This window comes from Vulpes lagopus, chromosome 5 (assembly GCF_018345385.1).
Source record: "Vulpes lagopus strain Blue_001 chromosome 5, ASM1834538v1, whole genome shotgun sequence".
Taxonomy (NCBI): domain Eukaryota; kingdom Metazoa; phylum Chordata; class Mammalia; order Carnivora; family Canidae; genus Vulpes; species Vulpes lagopus.
Genome location: NC_054828.1, coordinates 42,645,150 through 42,665,443, shown reverse-complemented (window position 1 = coordinate 42,665,443; position 20,294 = coordinate 42,645,150). Strand labels below are relative to the sequence as shown.

Below are 20,294 nucleotides of genomic sequence, written 5' to 3'. Positions count from 1 at the left end.
CATTTTGAAATGACTATGGGTGTATATAAAATGGCTTTGAATTTTGAACTGATGATATATAATAATTCTGAACGGCAAGTACCTCCAGAAGGGAGATTATGTACATCGGAATTTGTAAGGTTTTTAGTTCATAATTTGAACGTGAACATCTAAAGGATGAATCTTTTTGGTCCATCAAACAAAATAATAAAGCCTTATGTAAAGATGTTTGCTTCAACTCTGTTGCTTTCCCCTCTGTACTGAACATGAACTTCATCTCGCTGCAATAATTGGTTCATAACTTTCTTCCATCATTTCCTGAAAGCATTTATTGTCCAACTAAAAGTGAACAAGACTAAATTATCTTAACTGTTGACAAAATTGTAAAAACACCCAATATCAGTATTCCACTTTATATTTCACAAACCCATTCTCATTAAGTGGAATGACATTCTCATTAGGTGGAATGACAATGTGAATGACATTTTCAAAGTTAAGTTCTTTTTCAGATTTATTATTCAGATAATCCATATTTAACTGTAATTATTGTTTTCAAGTCCATTCATTTTTTTTAAAGATTAATTAATTAATTAATTAATTCATTCATTCATGAGAGACGCACGGAGAGAGAGGCAGAGACACAGGCAGAAGGAGAAGCAGGCTCCATGCAGGGAATCTGACATGGGACTGGATCCCCAGTCTCCAGGATCACACTCTGGGCTGAAGGAGGCGCTAAACCGCTGAGCCACCCAGGCCACCCCAAGTCCATTCATTTCTTACAAGTACATTTTTAGAATTGCAAAGAACCCTACAGATCATAATGTGATTTATACAAAGTTATGTATTTGAAGTTTCTTGGCTCTTTTTTCATTTTACCGTGCTTCCTCTAACTCAGTAGATGATTTTAAGTTGGACAGCATTTACATTTATAAAAATCTTTGCTAATGCCTTCTTTTAAAAAATTCATGGTGCTGTTAATTTGCTTTGCATGGAAAAATGAAAGATCTTTTATCTTTAAAATATCAACTAATTATGTAACTTTCTTCTCTTTCTCTTGACATTGTTTTGTTCTTTTCACATATTGATATTTCATATATACTTTTTATGTAACAATACTGCATGTTCACATATGTCATTTTAATGGCTTTTAGACAGTCTATGTTATATAACTCGATCATTTCTAACTTATTGGACATTAAATCATCTCCTATTTAAATATTTCTGGATTATTCTTGGGATATACTCCCATAAGTGGTTATTTGTTCAAAAGAGAACAATTTTTATGTTTCTATCATACGTAAGGTGCTTTTTAGAAACACTTTGTGAATTATGCATAATAATCAGAAGTGTATAATTATCTGTTTCCCTGTTAACATTAGCTTTAAATAAATAAGATTTTAGAGAATAAAAAAGGTACTACTAATTTTTTGATACAGATACTTAAAATTTCAAACATTTTGAAATGACTATATATATATAAAATTACTTACAAACTTCTGAATTTTAGAGTGAATTTTATTTTATTTATTTTTTAAAGATTTGTTTATTTATTTGAGGTGCGGAGGGGCAAAGAGGATGCAGGGAGAGAATCTGTAAGCAGATTGCCCACTGAGTATGTGTCCTGACTCAGGGTTCCATCCCAGGATGCAGAGAAATCAAGAGTCTATTTTTTTTTAAAGATTTTATTTATTCATGAGAGACACACACACACAGAGGGGCAGAGACATAGGCAGAGGGAGAAGCACCCTCCGTGCAGGAAACCTGATGTAGGACTCGATCCTGGGTCTCCAGAATCATACCCTGGGTTGAAGGCAGTGCTAAACTGCTGAGCCACCCAGGCTGCCCAAGAGTCTGACTCTTAATTGACTGAGCCACCCAAGGACCCCTAGAGTAAATTTTAATTTATTTTTGTTAATTTAGCTATTTCTCAAAATTTTATAAAATCAGCTGTTTCCACATTATGGCTAATCATGTTACTTGCTCTCTCTTACTAAATAGAAATAAAATTGCTATTTTAGCAAATCCTATTCCCATCAAGAAAGAATTCTTTACAGGAATGTCACAAAACACAACCATATCTTATTTATTTTTCATAGCTGAAGGACATTTTTGGATGAAAATATATTTGTAATTTCATGGCTTCCTTATTCTATTTGTAGGATATTTCATTACTATGTAGATTACACTATTTCCAAAATGTAAAATTGGTTCTTTATTGCTTTTTATAATGTTACTTATTCATATGATTTCTAATCCTTAATACTTTTTTTTAGATGATGTTCAATTCAGTTAGTCAACAAAATATAATTTAATTAGTACTCTTTGAAGGAAAAAATTATCTTGAAAAAATAAAAAACAGGAAAATATACTACCATAATTTTAGAAGTACACATACATGAAAATTTGTCATATAAAGTATGCATTTCATTAATAATGTAATGTCAAGTTAAAATCTTTTTTCTTTGTCTTGGGGGAAGGCAGGTGGATTTTGCAGTGTTGAAGAAATGGAAAGCAGCCCATCTCAACCATTCTCTCCTTTATTCTTACTAACTGCATTCTAAGCAATATATTTAGCCAAAAAATTGTGTTTCCCAGACCTTTTACATACAGGATAGCCAATGTGACGTAAGACTTGTTCAAAAGGACCTCTGGGAAAGCTATCATTGTTTGTCCACCTATTCAGATGGTTAGGACTCCAGTAGTGACCTTGAGACCATAATTGAAAAGCCAAGAAAATTTCAGCTCCCTAATATCAAACCCAAATTGGGATTAATCTTTCAGCTTTTTTTTAAAGTTTCTCTTTTTATAATTAAAATTATCTCTGTCTCTTAAATAATGGCTTGACAACAATAAACTATGTTTATTCATCTACTAATATCTTCTAAACTTTACAATGTGGCTAGGTTAAGTCTGAGCTCAGAACTAAAACCTTTGGCAATTATTCACTTGATTAGTGCAATGACTTTCAACTAGCTACACAACAGAATTAGGTGTGAAAATGTAACTTCACTAAGTCTAGGGTAGTGTTTTTCAAACTTTGGTTTGCATCAGAATTCCTTGTTAAAACAGAGGTGTTAGACACATGCTTGTTAAAATACAGATTGCTGAGCTCGTCTCCTAGAGTTAAATGATTCAATTGGTCTGGGGTGACGTGGTCCCAGGTGATACTGATGATGCTGATCCAAGGACCACACTTTGAAAACCACCCGTCAAGGATACAGCCTGGGCATCTATGTAAATAGTTTAACATGATTGTGATGGTTGAACACAGTATCATCCTTAAGGAATGAGCTGCATAATTGAGAGTGGGTAGGTTATATCCCTAAGGAGGAGATTCTCAAATTTCAGTGTGCATTACCATCACCTGGGGGGCCTTTTAAAACACAGATGGTTAGGCCTCACTCCCAGAGTTTAGGATTCCCTAGATCTGAGACAGAGGGGGCAAAAAATGTGCATTCCTACAAAGTCCCTAAGTGTTACTAATGCTGCTGGTCCTAGGATCACAGTTTAAGAACCACTGCTTTAGTGTGATTTATATCTTGTTTTCCCCATAAGTATCCAGAATACGGTCACAGTGGCTGTGAAACTTTAATCTTCAAGATGTCAAATTCCATTTTGAGGGCAATAGAGATGGGAGAGGGCACATCTTGGTCATCTCTGCATAGCCTTGGCATATCACGATCGTGTTTTACAAATTCTAGGGCTCAAAAAATACAATGCATTTGAATAGTGACTGGGATGTCAAATGGCTTTGTGGTAAATAGTCGCGTTACTTACTTAATCGGCCCTTAGTAAAAGTAAGTGGGTCATTACCATCCCTGAGTTCAAAAAATGTATAGAAAGGGTTACCAAAGAATAACTGGCTCATCAAGTTAATTTGCAATCTTGTCTCGTGTTTTGTCTTTAGATATTTGTGAGTGCGCCAAAACGGAGTATAACGCTGACCTGAGTTTGGAGATACGTGTGTGAATGTAGGTCTGTGTATACACACACCCATTTGTGCACCCTCCAATACTATATATCTGGCTACACTCGGTAAACCACAGAATTACATTGCACACGTTGCATATGTTGAATGGATTCAATACACTATTAACATGGGTGGAATAATACATTATTCTGTAAGCTGGCGGCCCACTGGAGATCCTGTAGGACAGGCCAACAGGAGACTGTTACGGTGAAGGCGGCGAGCTGGGGCATCCTATGCGGCAAGAAATGCAACTCCAACAAGGTTGCAGCAGTCTTTCAATAAAATCCAACAAAAGGACCGAAGGAGTTTTGGGACAGGCAAGGCTGCAAGGATCTAGTTCAGGTAGCTCTGCGGACCCGGGAGCACCGCGCTGGGGCCAACGCTGCCGCAGGCCTGGCCACACCCATCTGGCTGGGCCCGACCTCCTTTTCACCCCGCAGCGCCGTCGAGGCTTTTTCCCGCCAAAGCCCAGTTCCCGCCCCTCCGAGCGCGGTGCGCAGGCGAGACTGCGCATGTGCGGGGCTCGGCCGGCGGATAACCCGCCCCCCCTCCCCCTCCCGCGGCTCCACAGACGGCGAACCATGGCGGAGATGGAGGCGAGCCTGTTGCGTCAGTTCCCGCTGCTTCTGCCCCAGAACCGGGCGAAAACCGTGTACGAGGGATTCATTTCGGCTCAGGTACCCGCCCGCCTGGGGCTCGCTGACCGGGAGGGCTTCCCTCTCGTGGCGCAGCCCCGCCCCTGGAAGTCAGTCGCGGGAGCGGTGAGGGGATGGAGAGGCGCGGCGCGCGAGGCCCGAGGTTGGAGGGCTCGTGCGGGGGTCCGCGGCCGGCGCCCCGCCCCCCGCACCGCTGCCTGGGCCTGCGCCGCCGCCGGGGACGCCGTGGGCGGAGCCCCCGCGCGGGACGGGAGCGGGGGCGGGGCCCAAGGCGGAAGGCCACGCCCCCGAGCCACGCCCCCCGCGCCGCTGCCTGGGCCGGCGCCGCCGCCGGGGACGCCGTGGGCGGAGCCCCTGCGCGGGACGGGAGCGGGGGCGGGGCCCAAGGCGAAATGCCACGCCCCCGGCCACGCCCCCCGCCGCTGCCTGGGCCTGCGTCGCCGCCGGGGATGCCGTGGGCTGAGCCCCGACAGGAGCGGGGGGCGGGGCCCAAGGCGGAAGGCCACGCCCCCGCACCCGTTTCCCGGGGTTTGCCTTCCTTTTTAATTCGGCGTGGGTCCGTCCCACCTGTCACTGGCTTGTTTTGTTTTCGTTTGTTTTGCAAATTTTTACCTCGTTTCTAACAAACCCCCAACCCCCCACCCCCACCCGCCAAGCCGCCTGAAGTCTGGTGGCCCGTTCACCAGGGAAACTACCTTCTTTTAGTTTTCTGCCATAAAAACATATTTTGGAGGAAAACCTCCTTTTGGCTCTCGACTAAGTTGCTGTGTCCCTGAGCACAGCCGGTAGCGATATTTTGCACGGAGTCTTGGCAGCAGAATTAACGACCTTTGCAGAGTCCGGGCGGCTTCTCCGGTAGAGTGGATCACACCCAGTTACGCACGTGTACAGGTTGGAAGTTTGCAGAGCGCTTTCCAAAAACATGGTCTCGCTGATCCTTGGCCCTTGGAGGCAGGATTTTTTTTTTTTTTTTCTAAAGTCCTTCTCAGTCTTCATAGTCGAGGAAATCAGGGCATGGGAAAGCGCACAGGCTAAGTTCCTTGTCCGTGATCGCTGGAATCCCTGAAAGCGAGGCCATCTGATCCCACTCCTGCATTTGTGCTTCTTTCCGTTGCACCAGGATACCCGAGGTTGGGATTTTGAGTATAGATTTTTTGCTCCCAGACCTTTATACTCAACTTCGTGCCACCTCCCTCACCAGCACAATGCAAGCTTGTTTGTTAGTTGTTTTTTTTTTTTTTCTTCTGTTTTTGTCCTTTAACAGAGTCTGCTTGAGGAAAAACTGGTGAAACCACACAAATTAACCACCTGCCACTTGGAATATGGGTCACGAATAGGTTAAATTACCAGCAATAACCTTTTACCTGTAAAATGTAACCCCTCACTGACCAACCTGAGCGTTTGATTTGCTGTGTAAAGTAAGGACAAGTTCTTAAAGAAAAAAGAAACAAAGTGGTCATTGTAAAGCCATGGAGCATTGAAACATAAGTGTGTTTTCTGGAAAAAATGTGTATGAGTTTTTTGCAGACATGCACATTTTCAATTATTTGAACTCAGTTATATAGAAACACGAATTATGCAACTGTATCGTAATAAATTTAAAAGTTAGTAATTAACCAGATAATTTGACGAAAAAAAATCATGGTAATGGATAAAAATTTCTGTTCTCAGAAGTATTTTTATTTTCTGAAAGGAAAAGGAGTAATTGCATTGCTCCACCTTACCTTGATTAACACTCACTCCATTCAGCAATCCTCATCAAAACATTGTCATCATTAAAAGAGTGGGATGGAGGTAAAATTTAACTCTTAATTATAGTGATTAAGAGAATGATTTCAACTTTCAGAAGTGTTTGGGTATTGGATATATGAAAACTTGATACTTAACTTTAAAGAGAAGCCTATTTCGTGGGTTTTTTTATGAGGTATAACTGACATGCAACATTAGTTTCAGGTGTACAACAATGATTTGATGTGTGTATATCTAGTGAAATGATCACAGTAAGTCTAGTTGTTCATCGGATTTACCATATGTAGTTACAGAATTTTTTTTTTTTTTTGTGGGGATCCTTGGGTGGCGCCGCGGTTTGGCGCCTGCCTTTGGCTCAGGGCGCGATCCTGAAGACCTGGGATCGAATCCCATGTCGGGCTGCGGTGCATGGAGCCTGCTTCTCCCTCTGCCTATGTTTCTGCCTCTCTCTTTCTCTCTGTGTGACTGTCATAAATTAATAAAAGAAAAAAAAAGAGTGTGTTATTGGTTTCTCTCTTTAAAAAAATTTTTTTTTGTAAGATTTTATTTATTCATGAGAGAGAGTGGGAAGAGACATAGGCAGAGGGAGAAGCAGAATCCCCATGGGGAGCTGACATAGGACTCTATCCCAGGACCATGACCTGAACCAAAGCCTGACACACAATCACTGAGACGCTCGCGTGCCCTCATTACAGAATGTTTTTTTTCCTTGGGGCTCCTGGGTGGCTCAATGGGTTAAGCATCTGCTTTGGCTCAGGTCGAGATCCCAGGGTCCTGGAATCAAGCCCCTCTTAGGGTTCCCTGCTCAGCGGAGAGCCTGCTTCTCCCTCTATCCTTCTCCCCTGCTTGCAATCTCTCTCATGTACTCTCTCTTTCTCAAATAAAATGTTTAAAAATTTTTTTTTCTTATGAGAACTTTTTTTTTTTTTTTTTTAAAGATTTATCTATTTGAGAGAGAATGCTAGTCGGGGTGTGTGTGCCCTTGAGTGGAGGGAGGAGCAGAGGAAGAGGAGAGCAAGAATCCTCAAGCCAACTCATTGCTGAGCCCTGAGCCTAACTAGAGCCTCATCCCAGTTCCCTGAAATTCTGAGCTGAGCCAAAATCAAGAGTAGGCCACTTAGGGGATCCCTGGGTGGCGCAGCGGTTTGGCGCCTGCCTTTGGCCCAGGGCGCGATCCTGGAGACCGGGAATCGAATCCCGCGTCGGGCTCCCGGAGCATGGAGCCTGCTTCTCCCTCTGCCTATGTATCTGCCTCTCTCTCTTTGTGTGTGTGACTATCATAAATAAAAAAAAAAAAAAAAAAAAAAAAAAAAAAGAGTAGGCCACTTAACCAACTGAGCCACCCAGGCGCTCTTCTTATGATGAGAACTTTTAAGAGAAGTCTCTTAGCAGTTTCCAAATATGCGATGCAGTGTTAATATAGTTGCCATGCTGTGCATTACATCCCTATAACTTACTTATTTTGTGACTGGGAGCTTGTGTCTACAAAATTTACCTGTTTCATCCTCTCCCCTGCCAGCCCACATACTTTTTGAGGGTAGGGACCATATCCTAGGAATTACTGTATGTTTTGACGTTTATTCAAAACCTGTAGTGATCTCTTAAAAATACTATGTGAATTATCAGATGTCCTTGCTAAATGAAACTTTTACCTACCCCTCAGAATATTAAATATAGAACTAATCAGAATGCACTTTGGTTAAAGAAAGGTTATAGAGGGTACATACGGATTTAGTCATTTTTTTCAAATTCTTGTGGCTCTCACAGAAAGTAGAGGCTAAATTTCATTATTATTTCTGGAGTAAAGGTAGATTACCTTTCTTTTCTTTAAGATTACCTTTTCTTTCCTCAGTTGGAAGTATCGGTCTTGAATTTCTTAGTTGAAAACATGATTCATTCTCAGATAATGTTTAGAAAAATTGAAGAGATACTAAGTTACATTTTTATCAGGAACCACCTAATACCTAATGTTAGGCATTTTAAGGAAAGTACTTGGTCTTATATGTGTCTATCTGCTAAAGCCTCTTAGAAAATGTGTAAACATAAGAATTGAGATTAGATGAAATTTTCTTATGACCCTTGCTGTAGCTATAATTCTGATTTGTACCTGCCTTGAGCAGCTTGTTGAAATCTTAGCCTAAACGCTTTATTTAATGTTGTTTTGTTTGGTGCAGTGGATTTTGTTTAAAGGTGTTTGTCTTGGATATAATTTCAAATTTACAGAAAATAACAAGTATGGATGAAGATTACCCAGATTTGCCATTTTACTTTTGCCCTATTTGATTTTATTGAGTGTATGGTATGTGGGTGCGTGTATATATAAATTATTTTTCTGAACTCAAGTTTGAGATGAGGTTGCAGACCTAGTTCCTCTTTATTCTTGAACACTTCAGCATGTATTTCACAAGAGCCGGGACACACATATATCCATAGTAGTTATCAAAATCAGGAAATTTAATCATGATATAATGCATTATCTGGAGTCCAAATTCAAATTTTGTTAATGTTACAAGTACATATTTTGTATTCCTTTCTAGCCTCCCTCCCATATGATGTAAGGTAAGATACCGCATTGCATTTAGTTGTCTATTCTCTTTAATCTGGAATAGTTCCTTAGTCTCTTTACTTTTTATGAACTTGACATTTTTAAGAATAGGTTTGGACATTAGGCAGAATGTCTCTCAGTTTGGGTTTGACTGATACTTCCTCCTCATTAAATTCAGATTCTGTAATGAGGCAGAGAATGTTGTGTCCTTTTTAGGGCCTGAAGTCAGTGTGTCTCATTGATGATGTTACTTCTGATTATCTGTTTAAGATAGCATATGTGAGATTTTCCTTTTGTAATTCGTAAGTACTTTTAGAGAGCTAATCTGAGGCATCACAGACTTTCAGGTACACGTAGCAGTTTTAGCATCTTGATTTTTTGTGGTTTCCAAATGATTTTTCTAACTCCATTATTTCTTCTTTATTTCTTGTCATTGTATTATAAGGAATAACTTTCTCTTTTCCTCCCACTTATTTGTATCAGAAAGGAATCGTAGGTTTTAAAAATAACTTATTTAATGGATTGTAACTGTTACTTTCCTTATTTATTTTGATGTAAATTGTCCCAGATTTGGTTGTGAGAGCCCATTTTTACTGATAAAAGTTTTTAAGGCTCTGCATTTTCCTCTCACCACTGTTTTTAAAGTACCCTGTATATGCTGACACATGGCGTTTTATCATCATCATTTTTTAGTATTAACATAATTTTACTTTATAGATCCCTTGCACCCAGGAGTTACTTAATAAAGATTTAAAAATTTCTTATGGAAGTTTTTTTTTTTTTGATTTTTAATTTTATTATTTTTAGTTTTGTGATTAGATACTGTTTCTAAAAATTACAGTTTGTGAAACTTACTGATTCTGTGTGTGTGCGTGCATGTATGATCCCTGGGATTTATTTATTTTTTTATTTTTTTTAAATTTTTTTTAAAATTTTTATTTATTTATGATAGTCACAGAGAGAGAGAGAGAGAGAGAGGCAGAGACACAGGCAGAGGGAGAAGCAGGCTCCATGCACCGGGAGCCTGATGTGGGATTCGATCCCAGGTCTCCAGGATCGCGCCCTGGGCCAAAGACAAGCGCCAAACCGCTGCGCCACCCAGGGATCCCTGATCCCTGGGATTTAAAGAAGATATTGTCTCAATTAGGTTATTCCTTTTGAGTGAGCTTTGCAGTTTGTTTTCTTCAAAGAATTTGTTCATCTTCTCTAGATTTTTTTCATTTATTGGCTTAAATGTTACTTAATATTCCTTTATTGTCCTTTCAGCGAATATATTTAGGGTCTGTAATGATGTTGCCTATATTGGTCGTCTTTTACTGTATAACTACTTATTCCAAATCTTCATGGCATAGAACAACAAGCATTTATTATCTTACCTTTGTTATGGATCAAGAGTTTAAAAGTTACTTAGGTAGATGGTTCTGGCTCAGCATTTCTCATGAACTTGCAATGAAGATGTTAGCCAGTGTGCCAGTTCTCTAAAGTCTTGACCAAAGGGAAACGATTTGCTTCCAAGATAGCTCATTCACAGGGCTATTGGCCGGAGCCCTCTATGTTCTACTGCTCTTGACTTGGAGGTCTCAGTTCCTTACTGCATAGACCTGCATGGGGTCCTCACAGCATGGCAACTAACTTCCCCTGAATGATACAATACAGATCAAGCATAAAACAGAGATCAAGTTACACATATTAATTCTGCTCTATTTTTTTTTAATAGTGAGTCTCAAATCTAGTCCATATTCAAAAGGAGAGAAAGTTAACACCAATTCTTAAAGGTAGAAATATCAAAGAAATTGTGGACATTTTTTATACATACCTCTTGTCTCCATTCATGATGATATTTTTCCTGGTGCAACTGGATAGAGGTTTATAAATTTTATTGATCTCTTCAAAGAGCCTACTTTTGATTTTTATTGATTTTTCTTATTTTTCTGTGTCTTTGCTTTCTGATTTTAATTCCCTAGTTTCTTCAAGTGGAAGGTTAGCTCATTGATAATGAGGACTTTCTTGTTTTATAATATAGATGTTTAGTGTTATAAAGTTTTCTTCAGACACTACTTTGGCTGTATCACATGTATTTTTGCATATTGTGTTTTCATTTTTTTGGTTCAAAATACTTGTTAATTTATTTTTTGACTCATGGGTTACTTAGAAAAACAGTATATCTTTTCCGAATATATTAGGATTTTCCAGATATCTATTTGATATATATTTTTTAAAGATTTTATTTATTTTTTCATGAGAGACACAGAAAGAGGGGCAGAGACAGAGGCAGAGGGAGAAGCAAGCTCCATGCAGGGAGCCCGATGTGGGACTTGATCCCGGGACTGCAGGATCACACCCTGAGCCAAAGGCAGACACTCAATCGCTGAGCCACGCAGGCGACCCACTTGATTTTTTTTTTTTTTAAGATTTTATTTATTCATGAGAGACACACACACACAGAGAGGCAGAGACATAGACAGAGGGAGAAACAGGCTCTCTGTGGAGAGCCTGATGCAGGACTTGATCCCAGGACCCCTGGATCACAATCTGAGCCAAACGCAGATGCTCAACCACTGAGGCACCCAGGTGCCCCTTGATATTGATTTATAATTTACTTTCATATTGATCACAACATAATTTATATGTTTTAAAGTCTTTTAAATATATTTGGACTTCTTTTATGGTATAGAGTATGGCCTGTCTTGGTAAATGTTATGTCTGTACGTGAAAAGAATGTACATTCTGCTGCTGTTGGGTGATTGTTCTATAATGTCAGGTCAAGTTCGTTCATAATGCTATTCGAGTTTTTTGTATGCTCACTGATTTTCTGTCTACTTGTTTTATTAATGAAAGGAGGTATTAAAAATCTTCAACTATAATTATTGATTGTTCAGTTTCTACTTCCATTTCTGTCAGTTTTTGCTTCATATATTTTGAAGTTGTTTTATTAGGTACATAAACTTTGAGGATTGTTAGCTACTCTTGAACTGACTTTTTTTTTTTTTAATGATTGTGAAATAACCCTTTTTATCTCTGGTAATCTTTGTCCTAGAATCTCTTTAGTGTGGTGACTCCAGCTCATTTTTGATTTAGTGCTGGCATGGCCTAATCATTTTCCATCATTTTGTACCTATTTGTGTGTCTATTTAAAAAAGATTTCTTTTGGATCTTGCTTTTTTTTTTTTTTAAATCTAATTTAATAATTGCTGCTTTTCACTTGGGGGTATTTAGACCATTTACATTTAATGTGATTATTGATATGGTTGGGTTTAAAGCTGATACCTTGCTGTTTGTTTTCTATTTGTCCTATGTGTTTGTTTCTTATCTTTTTCCTATTTTTCTGCATTTTCATTAAATATAATTGCATTTTATCTCCTTTATTAGCCTTTTTTTTTTTTTTAGCTATTTTTCCCCTTAATTAGTTGCTTTAGAGTTTATAATATACATCTTAAACTTGTCATGATTTACTTTAAAGTAATATTAGGATTACAGTTTATATGCACTATTGGTTTATCAGCTATATCATTTTCTCTTTTTTTTAGTGTTTGTTCTCGGCTTTACAATATGGAGCTGTATTTTAACACTTTCAAGTATACCACTTCCTATATAGTATAAGAATCTTATAATGTACTGTTTCTTTTTTTTTTTTTTTTTAAGATTTTATTTATTTATTCATGAGAGACACACAGAGAGGCAGAGACACAGGCAGAGGGAGAAGTAGGCTCCGTGCACGGAGCCCAATGTGGGACTTGATCCCAGATCCCAGGATCATGCTCTGAGCCAAAGGCAGACACTCAACCACCGAGCCACCTAGACATTCCATAATGTACTGTTTCTCATTGTCTGGCTTTTGTGCTATTGTTATATATATTTTTCCTATTTATCTTGTAACCCTCCCAATATACTTCTATTTTCTTTCTTTTTTTTTAATACTTCTATTTTCTTTTAAACAATTATCTTCTTTTATTGAGACTTTTATTTATTTATTTTTAAATATTTATTTATTTATTCATGAGAAACACAGAGAGAGAGAGAGAGAGAGGCAGAGATACAGGCAGAGGGAGAAGCAGGTTCCCCACAGGGAGCCCAATATGGGATTTGATCCTGGATCCTGGGATCACGACCTGAGCAGAAGGCAGGCACCCAACCACTGAGCCACCCAGGCGCTCCAAGAGACTTTTATTTTTTAATGACAGTTTTAGAGTGGGTTAATTTTTGGGTTTTCTATCCTGTTTCATTGATTTATGTTATTGGTTTTTGAGAAGAACATTGCAAAGTTTAAGTACCATTTCATCACATATATAAAGGGAGCAAACTGTCAATATGATTTACCACTGTTGATGTTGACCTTAGCTGTACTAGTGTTTGTCAGGTTTCTTTACAGCAGAGTTAAGTCTTTTCCCCTTTGCATACTTACTCTTTGTAAGAAAAATCTCTATCAGTTTTTCTTACTTAAGGAGTGCAAGGTTATGTTCCCCCTCTTTTAATGTAGAGTATATAATTTATCTGGAATTTTGTAATGAAGTTTAGTTTAACTCCCTTGCTTAAGTTTTTAAATTTAATTCCAGTATAGAGAACTGTACAATGTTCTATTAGTGTCAGGTATACAAAAGAGTGATTCAACAATTCTTACATTACTCAGTTCTCCTTATGATAAGTGTACTTTGTAATCCCCATCACCTTTTTCACCCATACCTCCTTGCCCACTTCCCCTCTGGTAATCTGTAGTTAATGAGTCTGTTTCTTGGTTCATCTCAATTTTTTTTTCTTTGCTCATTTGTTTTATTTCTTAAATTCCACATATGGGTTAAATCATTTTATTTGTCTTTCTTGAGTGACTTAGTTTACTTAACATTTTACTCACTAGTTCCAGGTTGCTGCAAATGCCAAGATTTCATTCTTTTTTATGGCTGGGTAATATTTCATTGCATATATGTACTACATCTTTTTTATTCATTCACCTGTCAGTGGACCGTTGGGCTGCTTCCATAATTTGGCTATTGTAAATAATACTATAGTAAACATAGGGGTGCAGGTATCCCTTTGAATTAGTATTTTTGTAATTTTAGGTATATACTTAGTGCAATTATTGGATAATAGGGTACTTCTATTTTTAACTTTCTGAGAAACTTCTATAGTGTCTTCCAAAATCATTGTACCTTTTGCATTCCCACCAGCAGTGCAAGAGGGTTCCTTTCTCTCCACATCCTCTCTAAAACTTGTTGTCTCGGGATCCCTGGGTGGCGCAGCGGTTTAGCGCCTGCCTTTGGCCCAGGGTGCGATCCTGGAGACCCGGGATCGAATCCCACGTCGGGCTCCCGGTGCATGGAGCCTGCTTCTCCCTCTGCCTATGTCTCTTCCTCTCTCTCTCTCTCTCTGATGACTATCATAAATAAATAAAAATTAAAAAAAAAAATAAAACTTGTTGTCTCTTGTGTTGTTCATTATAGCTATTGACAGGTATGAGGTGATAACCTCATTGTAGTTTTGGTTTGTGTTTCCCTGATGATTAGTGATGTTGAACATCTATTTTTACATGTGTCTTTGTCATATGTATGTCTTGGAGAAATGTCTGTTCATGTCATCCGCCCATTTTTCATTGGATTATTTAGGTTTTGTGTGTGTTCAGATTTATAAGTTATTTATATGTTTTTGATATTAATCCTTTATCAGGTATGTCATTTGAAAATATTCAGTAGATTGCCTTTTAGTTTTGTTGATTGTTTTCTTTGCTGTGCACAATCTTTATTTTGATGTTGTCTCAATAGTTTATTTTTGCTTAATGTTTCCCTGGCCTCAGGAGACCTATTTTGGAAAATGTTGCTATGGCTGATGCTAGAGGAATTACTACTGCCTGTGTTCTCTTGTAGGACTTTTATGGTTTCATTTCACATTTAGGTCTTTAATCGATTTTGAGTTTATTTTTGTGTATGGTATATGAAAGTGGTCCAATTTTTTTCTTTTGCATGTAGCTGTCCAGTTTTCTCAATACCTTTTGTTGAAGAGACTGTCTTTTTCCCATTGCATATTCTATTTTTTTTTTTTAAAGATTTTGCTTATTTATTCATGGGAGGCAGAGAGAGAGAGAGAGAGAGAGAGAGACAGAGAGAAAGAGAGGCAGGGAGGCAGAGACATAGGCAGGGGGAGAAGCAGGCTACATGCAGGGAGCCTGATGTGGGATTCGATCCTGGGACTCCAGGATCATGCTCTGGGCCGAACAAAGGCAGGCGGTAAACCTCTGAGCCACCTAGGGATCCTCCCCCACCCTTGCATATTCTATATAGACATTTTAACAATATCTGTTCTTGTAATCCATGAGATGAGGATGGAATGTCTTTGTGTGTGTGTGTGTGTGTGTTGTCTTCAGTTTTTAATTATTACATAGTTTTCAGAATAAATGTCTTTCATGTCTTTGGTTAGTTATTCCTTAACTCTCTCATTTATTAAATCAATCATTTATATCAGTATGGACTCTTACATATTAATTTTATACTTTGGGTTGTAATCCACTACTTATTTATTTGTTCAGATTGTCCACTTTTGGTACAGTTATCCTTGAAAGACAACTTAGAAAATAAGAAAAAAGGTCTTTTGTATTTACCTATATACTTACTGTTTCTGGTACTCTTTGTTTTATATCCACAATTCTGTTTTGTTTACTTCTTTAAGTTATTCTTTTAACATTTCTTGTAGTACACATCTTATACTGATACTTTTTTTAATGGTTTTATGTCTGACAGAGTGTTTACTTGGCCTTTTGAAAGATACTTTTTACTAGGTATAAAATTCTAGATTGATTTTTCCCCCTTTTTCATTCTTTACAGATGTTGCTTAACTGTCTTGCATTATTTCCTATGAGAAATCTCTACTGTTTCTTACTTTTGTTCCTTTGTAAGTGGTGTGTTTTCTCTGACTGCTTTTAAGATTTTTCTTTTTATCATTGATTTTTGTCTCTTTATGATTTTATTCCATAGGGTTTGTGGACCTCTTTGGATTTGTGAGTATATCTTTATACTTAATTTGGGAAAAACTTCAGCCATTATTTCTTTAAAATTTTTTTTGTTTCTCCCTCTCCTTCCTTTTTTTGGAAGACTTAAAATACATGTATATTAGGCCACTGTATAGTTGTTACATAATTCACTAATGGTTCTTTTTAATTGTTTGTTTCAGTCTTTTTCTGTTTTATTTTGAATGTTCTGTACCTCAGATACACTAATACCTTCTTTTGCAAGGCTTAATCTGCTGTTAATACTCTCTAGCATCTTAGACATTGTATTTTTTTTCCTCTTTGATTTGGGTTTGTATTTACCTTTATGTTCTATTTAGCATGCTCATGCTTTTCTTTACCTTCTTGAATATATGTATTGTACTTACCACTGTTGAGATTTTTTTGAGCAGTTCAATCATATGCCATTTTTGTATTTCTCTTGATTTTTCTCTTTTTGAATCTTACTTTCGTGTGTGTGTGTGTGTGTGTGTGTGTGTGTGTGTTTGCATGCCTGGTATATTTTGACTGGTTGCTGGATATTGTGCATCTGTAACTATTGTGTGCTAGATCATTTTATTCTCTTAAGTATTCTTGATTTATTCTAAGCTGTAGTTAAATTATTTGGAAACAGTTTAATATTGTCATAGTTTGCTTTTAAGCTTTGTTAGGCAGAATCAACACAGACTTTAGCCTAGATTAATTTGGCTCTGCCACTTAGGCAGTATTCTTCAGGGTATTCTCTTTAATGATAAATTTTATAGTATAAAGTTTTCTATTCTTCCTAATAGAAAACATGACTACTCTCAGCCTAATGTGAGCTCTGAAATTGTATGGTCTATTCTTATGAATCCCTGGCTTTCGGTGGTCTTCTCAGATACATGCAGCAATCATACTTACCTGATGACTCTTTTGCAGAATACACTGACATTGTCTAGGTTTATTCTCTGTATAGTTCTCTCTTGTTCTTTGGTACTGTAGCTTGTGAGTTACACATACTTTTGCATCCCCCAAATCATTTCTTTTTCCCAAATCAGGAAGAATGTCAGGCTCCATTTGGTTCTCCATCCTTGTTGTGTAGCCTGAAGATTCTGCGGGTAGTAAGACAGGATAATTATAAAGATTTTCTCATTTGTTTCCCTTCTTCAATAACCACTGTTTTTTGCTGCCTATTTGATGTCTGAACATCATTGTTTCGTATATTTTGTCCAGTTTCTAGTTAATGTTGGAAGGCAAATCCTGCCACTGTTATTCCATCATAGCTAGAAGCAGAAATCCTCTTTCAGTTTCTTAAAAGTTCTGTTGTTGCTTTTTAAAAATCTTGATTTGAAAAGTGTGATGCTACTCTTACTCTGTTTCCCATATATTATTTGGTCTCAGAAGCTATGGACTTTTTAAAGCCTGCATATTAAGGTACATTTCAGAGTGGATCATTAGGAGTCATTTCTCATGTGTTCAGTTCTTTTTATTATGTGAATTTCCAGAAAGTATACTTGGATTATAATTTAAAATATTCTGCTCTTTTGTTTTCCTTTCAGAGTCTCCAATTCTTTGTGTATTGGATTTTCTTTACCTGTTTCCACTTCAGCCTCTTTTCCTTGATTGTTTTTAATTTTTTTTCTCATTTGGTAACTTTCTAGCTTTTTTTGGGGGTGGGGGGCTTCTTAAGAAATTTTTAAAATTTTTTATTGGGAGTGGCACCTGGCTGGTACAGTCTGTAAAGGTCCAGCTCTTGGTTTTGGGTCAGGTCATGATCTCAGGGTCATGGGATCAAGCCCTGTATTGGGCTCTGTGCTCAGCACAGAATCTACTTAGGCCTCTTTCCCTCTCCTTCTGCCCCTCCCCCTGCTCTCTCTCTCTCTCCTCCTTTCTCTCTCTAAAATCTTAATTTTTTTTTTTATTGGGGTAAAGTACACATAACTTTTGCCACTTTTAACTGTTTTATTTGAAATAATCTCTACCCTCGACTTGAGGCTCAAACTCACAGCCCTGAGCTCAAGAGTCTACCACCTGAGTTACCCAGTACCCTGCCTCTTAGGAAATTTTTATTTTACTCTATTCTTTGAGAACCTCTTAATTTATTCTCCTATTTTAATATCATTTTTTTCTGAACTAATTTTTTTTCCTTATAATTTCTGTTCTTTTTGAATTTCTGAATCTGAGTACAAATGCTATTAATGATAATATAATTCAGTATTATAATTTGTTTATGCCTTGTGTTTTTGTTTGAATAGGTGATCATCAATTAAAATTATTTCTTTTGTTCTGATTTTTACTCATAGTAGGTTGGCATTGATGAAAACAGTATCTTTTGAATTTGATTGTTGGCAGTAGTTTATAAGATTCCTAGTTTAAGAATACTTTCTTCTGGAGGTGAAGCAAAGTATAGCTTATTTAATGGATAATTTTTAAAGTAGTGCTGAGGGGGAGGAGTTGAGTGTTTTTATTTCGTTATGTAAAATCCTCAATTTCCCACTTTTACTTTTTCCTCCTAGTACCCAGTTTCCAAGGGATGTATTTACCTCCCTTTTTATCAGCTTATGCTTGTGTATTTCTTTTCCAAGGTGAGCTTCTTGACTTTTGTATTTATATTAAGGCTCCTTCTTGCAGTCAGTGCTCTGATCTACCAAACTTTTTAATATTATCTTAACATTAGTTCAGTCCCCTCTTTGCTCTTCCATGTATTTTTTCTGAACCCCCTAGTTCTTTAAAATGATTTGATATGGGAGCCCAAGTGGAAACCACTGGAAAGTGGTTTATATTATATTTACTATAGATATTTTGAAGTTTATAGTGTTCTGTTTTCTGATTTTGCTGGAGACATTTTTTTTTTTTCAAGATTTTGTGTTATTTTTTAGAGAGATGGAAAGTGGGAGGAGAGGCAGAGGGATAGAATCCTATGCAGACTCCATGCTGAGCATGGAGCCTGATAAGGGGCTTGATCTGGTGACCCTGAGATTGTGACCTGAGCTAAAACCAAGAGTTGGATGCTTAACTGACTGAGCCACTCAGGTGACCCTGTTTTAAATGTTCTTAATATTGATCTATTTAGGAGGATGTGTGGAGAGATTCAGATTTAGGCAACTGACAGTACTTTGTTCCCTGCAACCTGAAAGACTTGCTTCTTGAGAGCAATTAACATTTTTTATATGCTTTAGCTAAAAAAAAAAAAAAACCAAAAAACAAAAAACTAATTTTGGACATTTTATTGAATCAGAAAAGTATTATGGCATGTAACATGGCATTTGACCTTTTAAAATGGCTGGATTTTGCAAATAAGGGACTTTGGAATTTTATTCTTTCAGATAACAGATCAGTAGAGTAGTTTTACTATTTTTCATGTAAATTCTGAATTCCAGATTGTTCTTACACCTATGTGTGGGATGTCTATAAAGTTAGGTTAAAGTTACTACATAATACCTTCTAGTGCTTTAATGAAATAGTGAATTATTGTTACTTGACCTTTTGAAAAGGTCAGTAGTACATTTTGTTTCATTTTTTTAAAGGACATTTAAATGTAATGAAAGTCAGAACTGTAATATCATGAAAGTAAAGGTTATGGGGTACATTTAATTGTGTTCCTTTAGTTTTGAATCTGCTTTGAGGGAGCCTGTGTTAAAATTCTCATGGTGATTATTTTTCAAGAATTTTATTACTCTTTTTCATTTTATATTGTTGGAGTAAAAGATTATATTTCTGTTTGTCTTTTTCTGCTTACCTTTGCTCAGATCATGTGTATTATCCTATTTAAGATATAAAGTTTAAGCTGCTTACCTATTCACTTTCTCAAGAAAGTAAAACTGAATATATTTCTTAGAGAACAGTTCTTTCTTTAGACTCTTAAGTAAAATTTGGTCTATCTAAATGTATAGCTAGTGAATATTTAAATTAAAATGAATGTTAGTGATTTTATTTATTAGAGGTCCACAAATGTGGGAAAATTAAATACTCTGTTTTTTGAAAATATTTCTCTCATGTCTGTATATTTGGATTGTGGAACTAAATGTATTTCCATTTTATTAAAATGAGGAAATGGAAAATATGAAGCCTGTAATGTATTATATATTCTTATTTTACACTGTGATTTTTTTCCTTCCACAGTCAAAGCAATTGAAAGAATTTCTTTTTTTATAAATTTATAAGAAATATTTGGATTTCTTTGCATTAATTTCTTAATATTTCTTGTGTTATCTGAGTTTGTTCTCTCTTAAAAATCAAGCCTTGTCTCTGTTTTGGTTTTCCAATGATTACAAAGTTGCTGACATTTTTATATTATTTTTCTTCAAATCAATATCCCATTGCATATATTTTAACAAACAAAGATTCTGATAAAGTTGATAACTTTTAGAAAACAAAGGAAAACATTACCTTTCCTATGTGATTTTTGTGTTTATCTTTTAATATTGTGAAAGATGAAAATTTGAG

The 20,294-nt window shown here is 37.0% G+C and overlaps 1 protein-coding gene across 4 annotated transcripts in view; it reads left to right on the top strand.

Annotated features, from left to right (window-relative positions):
* Positions 1-4,175: 4,175 nt before the first annotated feature.
* The window catches only part of FANCL (FA complementation group L), an 89,066-nt gene continuing 72,947 nt past the window's right edge, over positions 4,176-20,294 (top strand). For 2 of the 4 annotated variants that reach the window (XR_005987759.1, XM_041754726.1), the window contains exons 1-2: positions 4,176-4,626; positions 18,365-18,433. Coding sequence is in view for 3 of the 4 variants with exons in the window: in XM_041754726.1 (XP_041610660.1) it covers positions 4,183-4,626; positions 18,365-18,433 (513 nt within the window). In the remaining variant the exon portion in view is untranslated. The remainder of the gene's footprint in view (positions 4,627-18,364; positions 18,434-20,294) is intronic. The other 2 variants (XM_041754724.1, XM_041754725.1) reach the window with 2 other exon arrangements.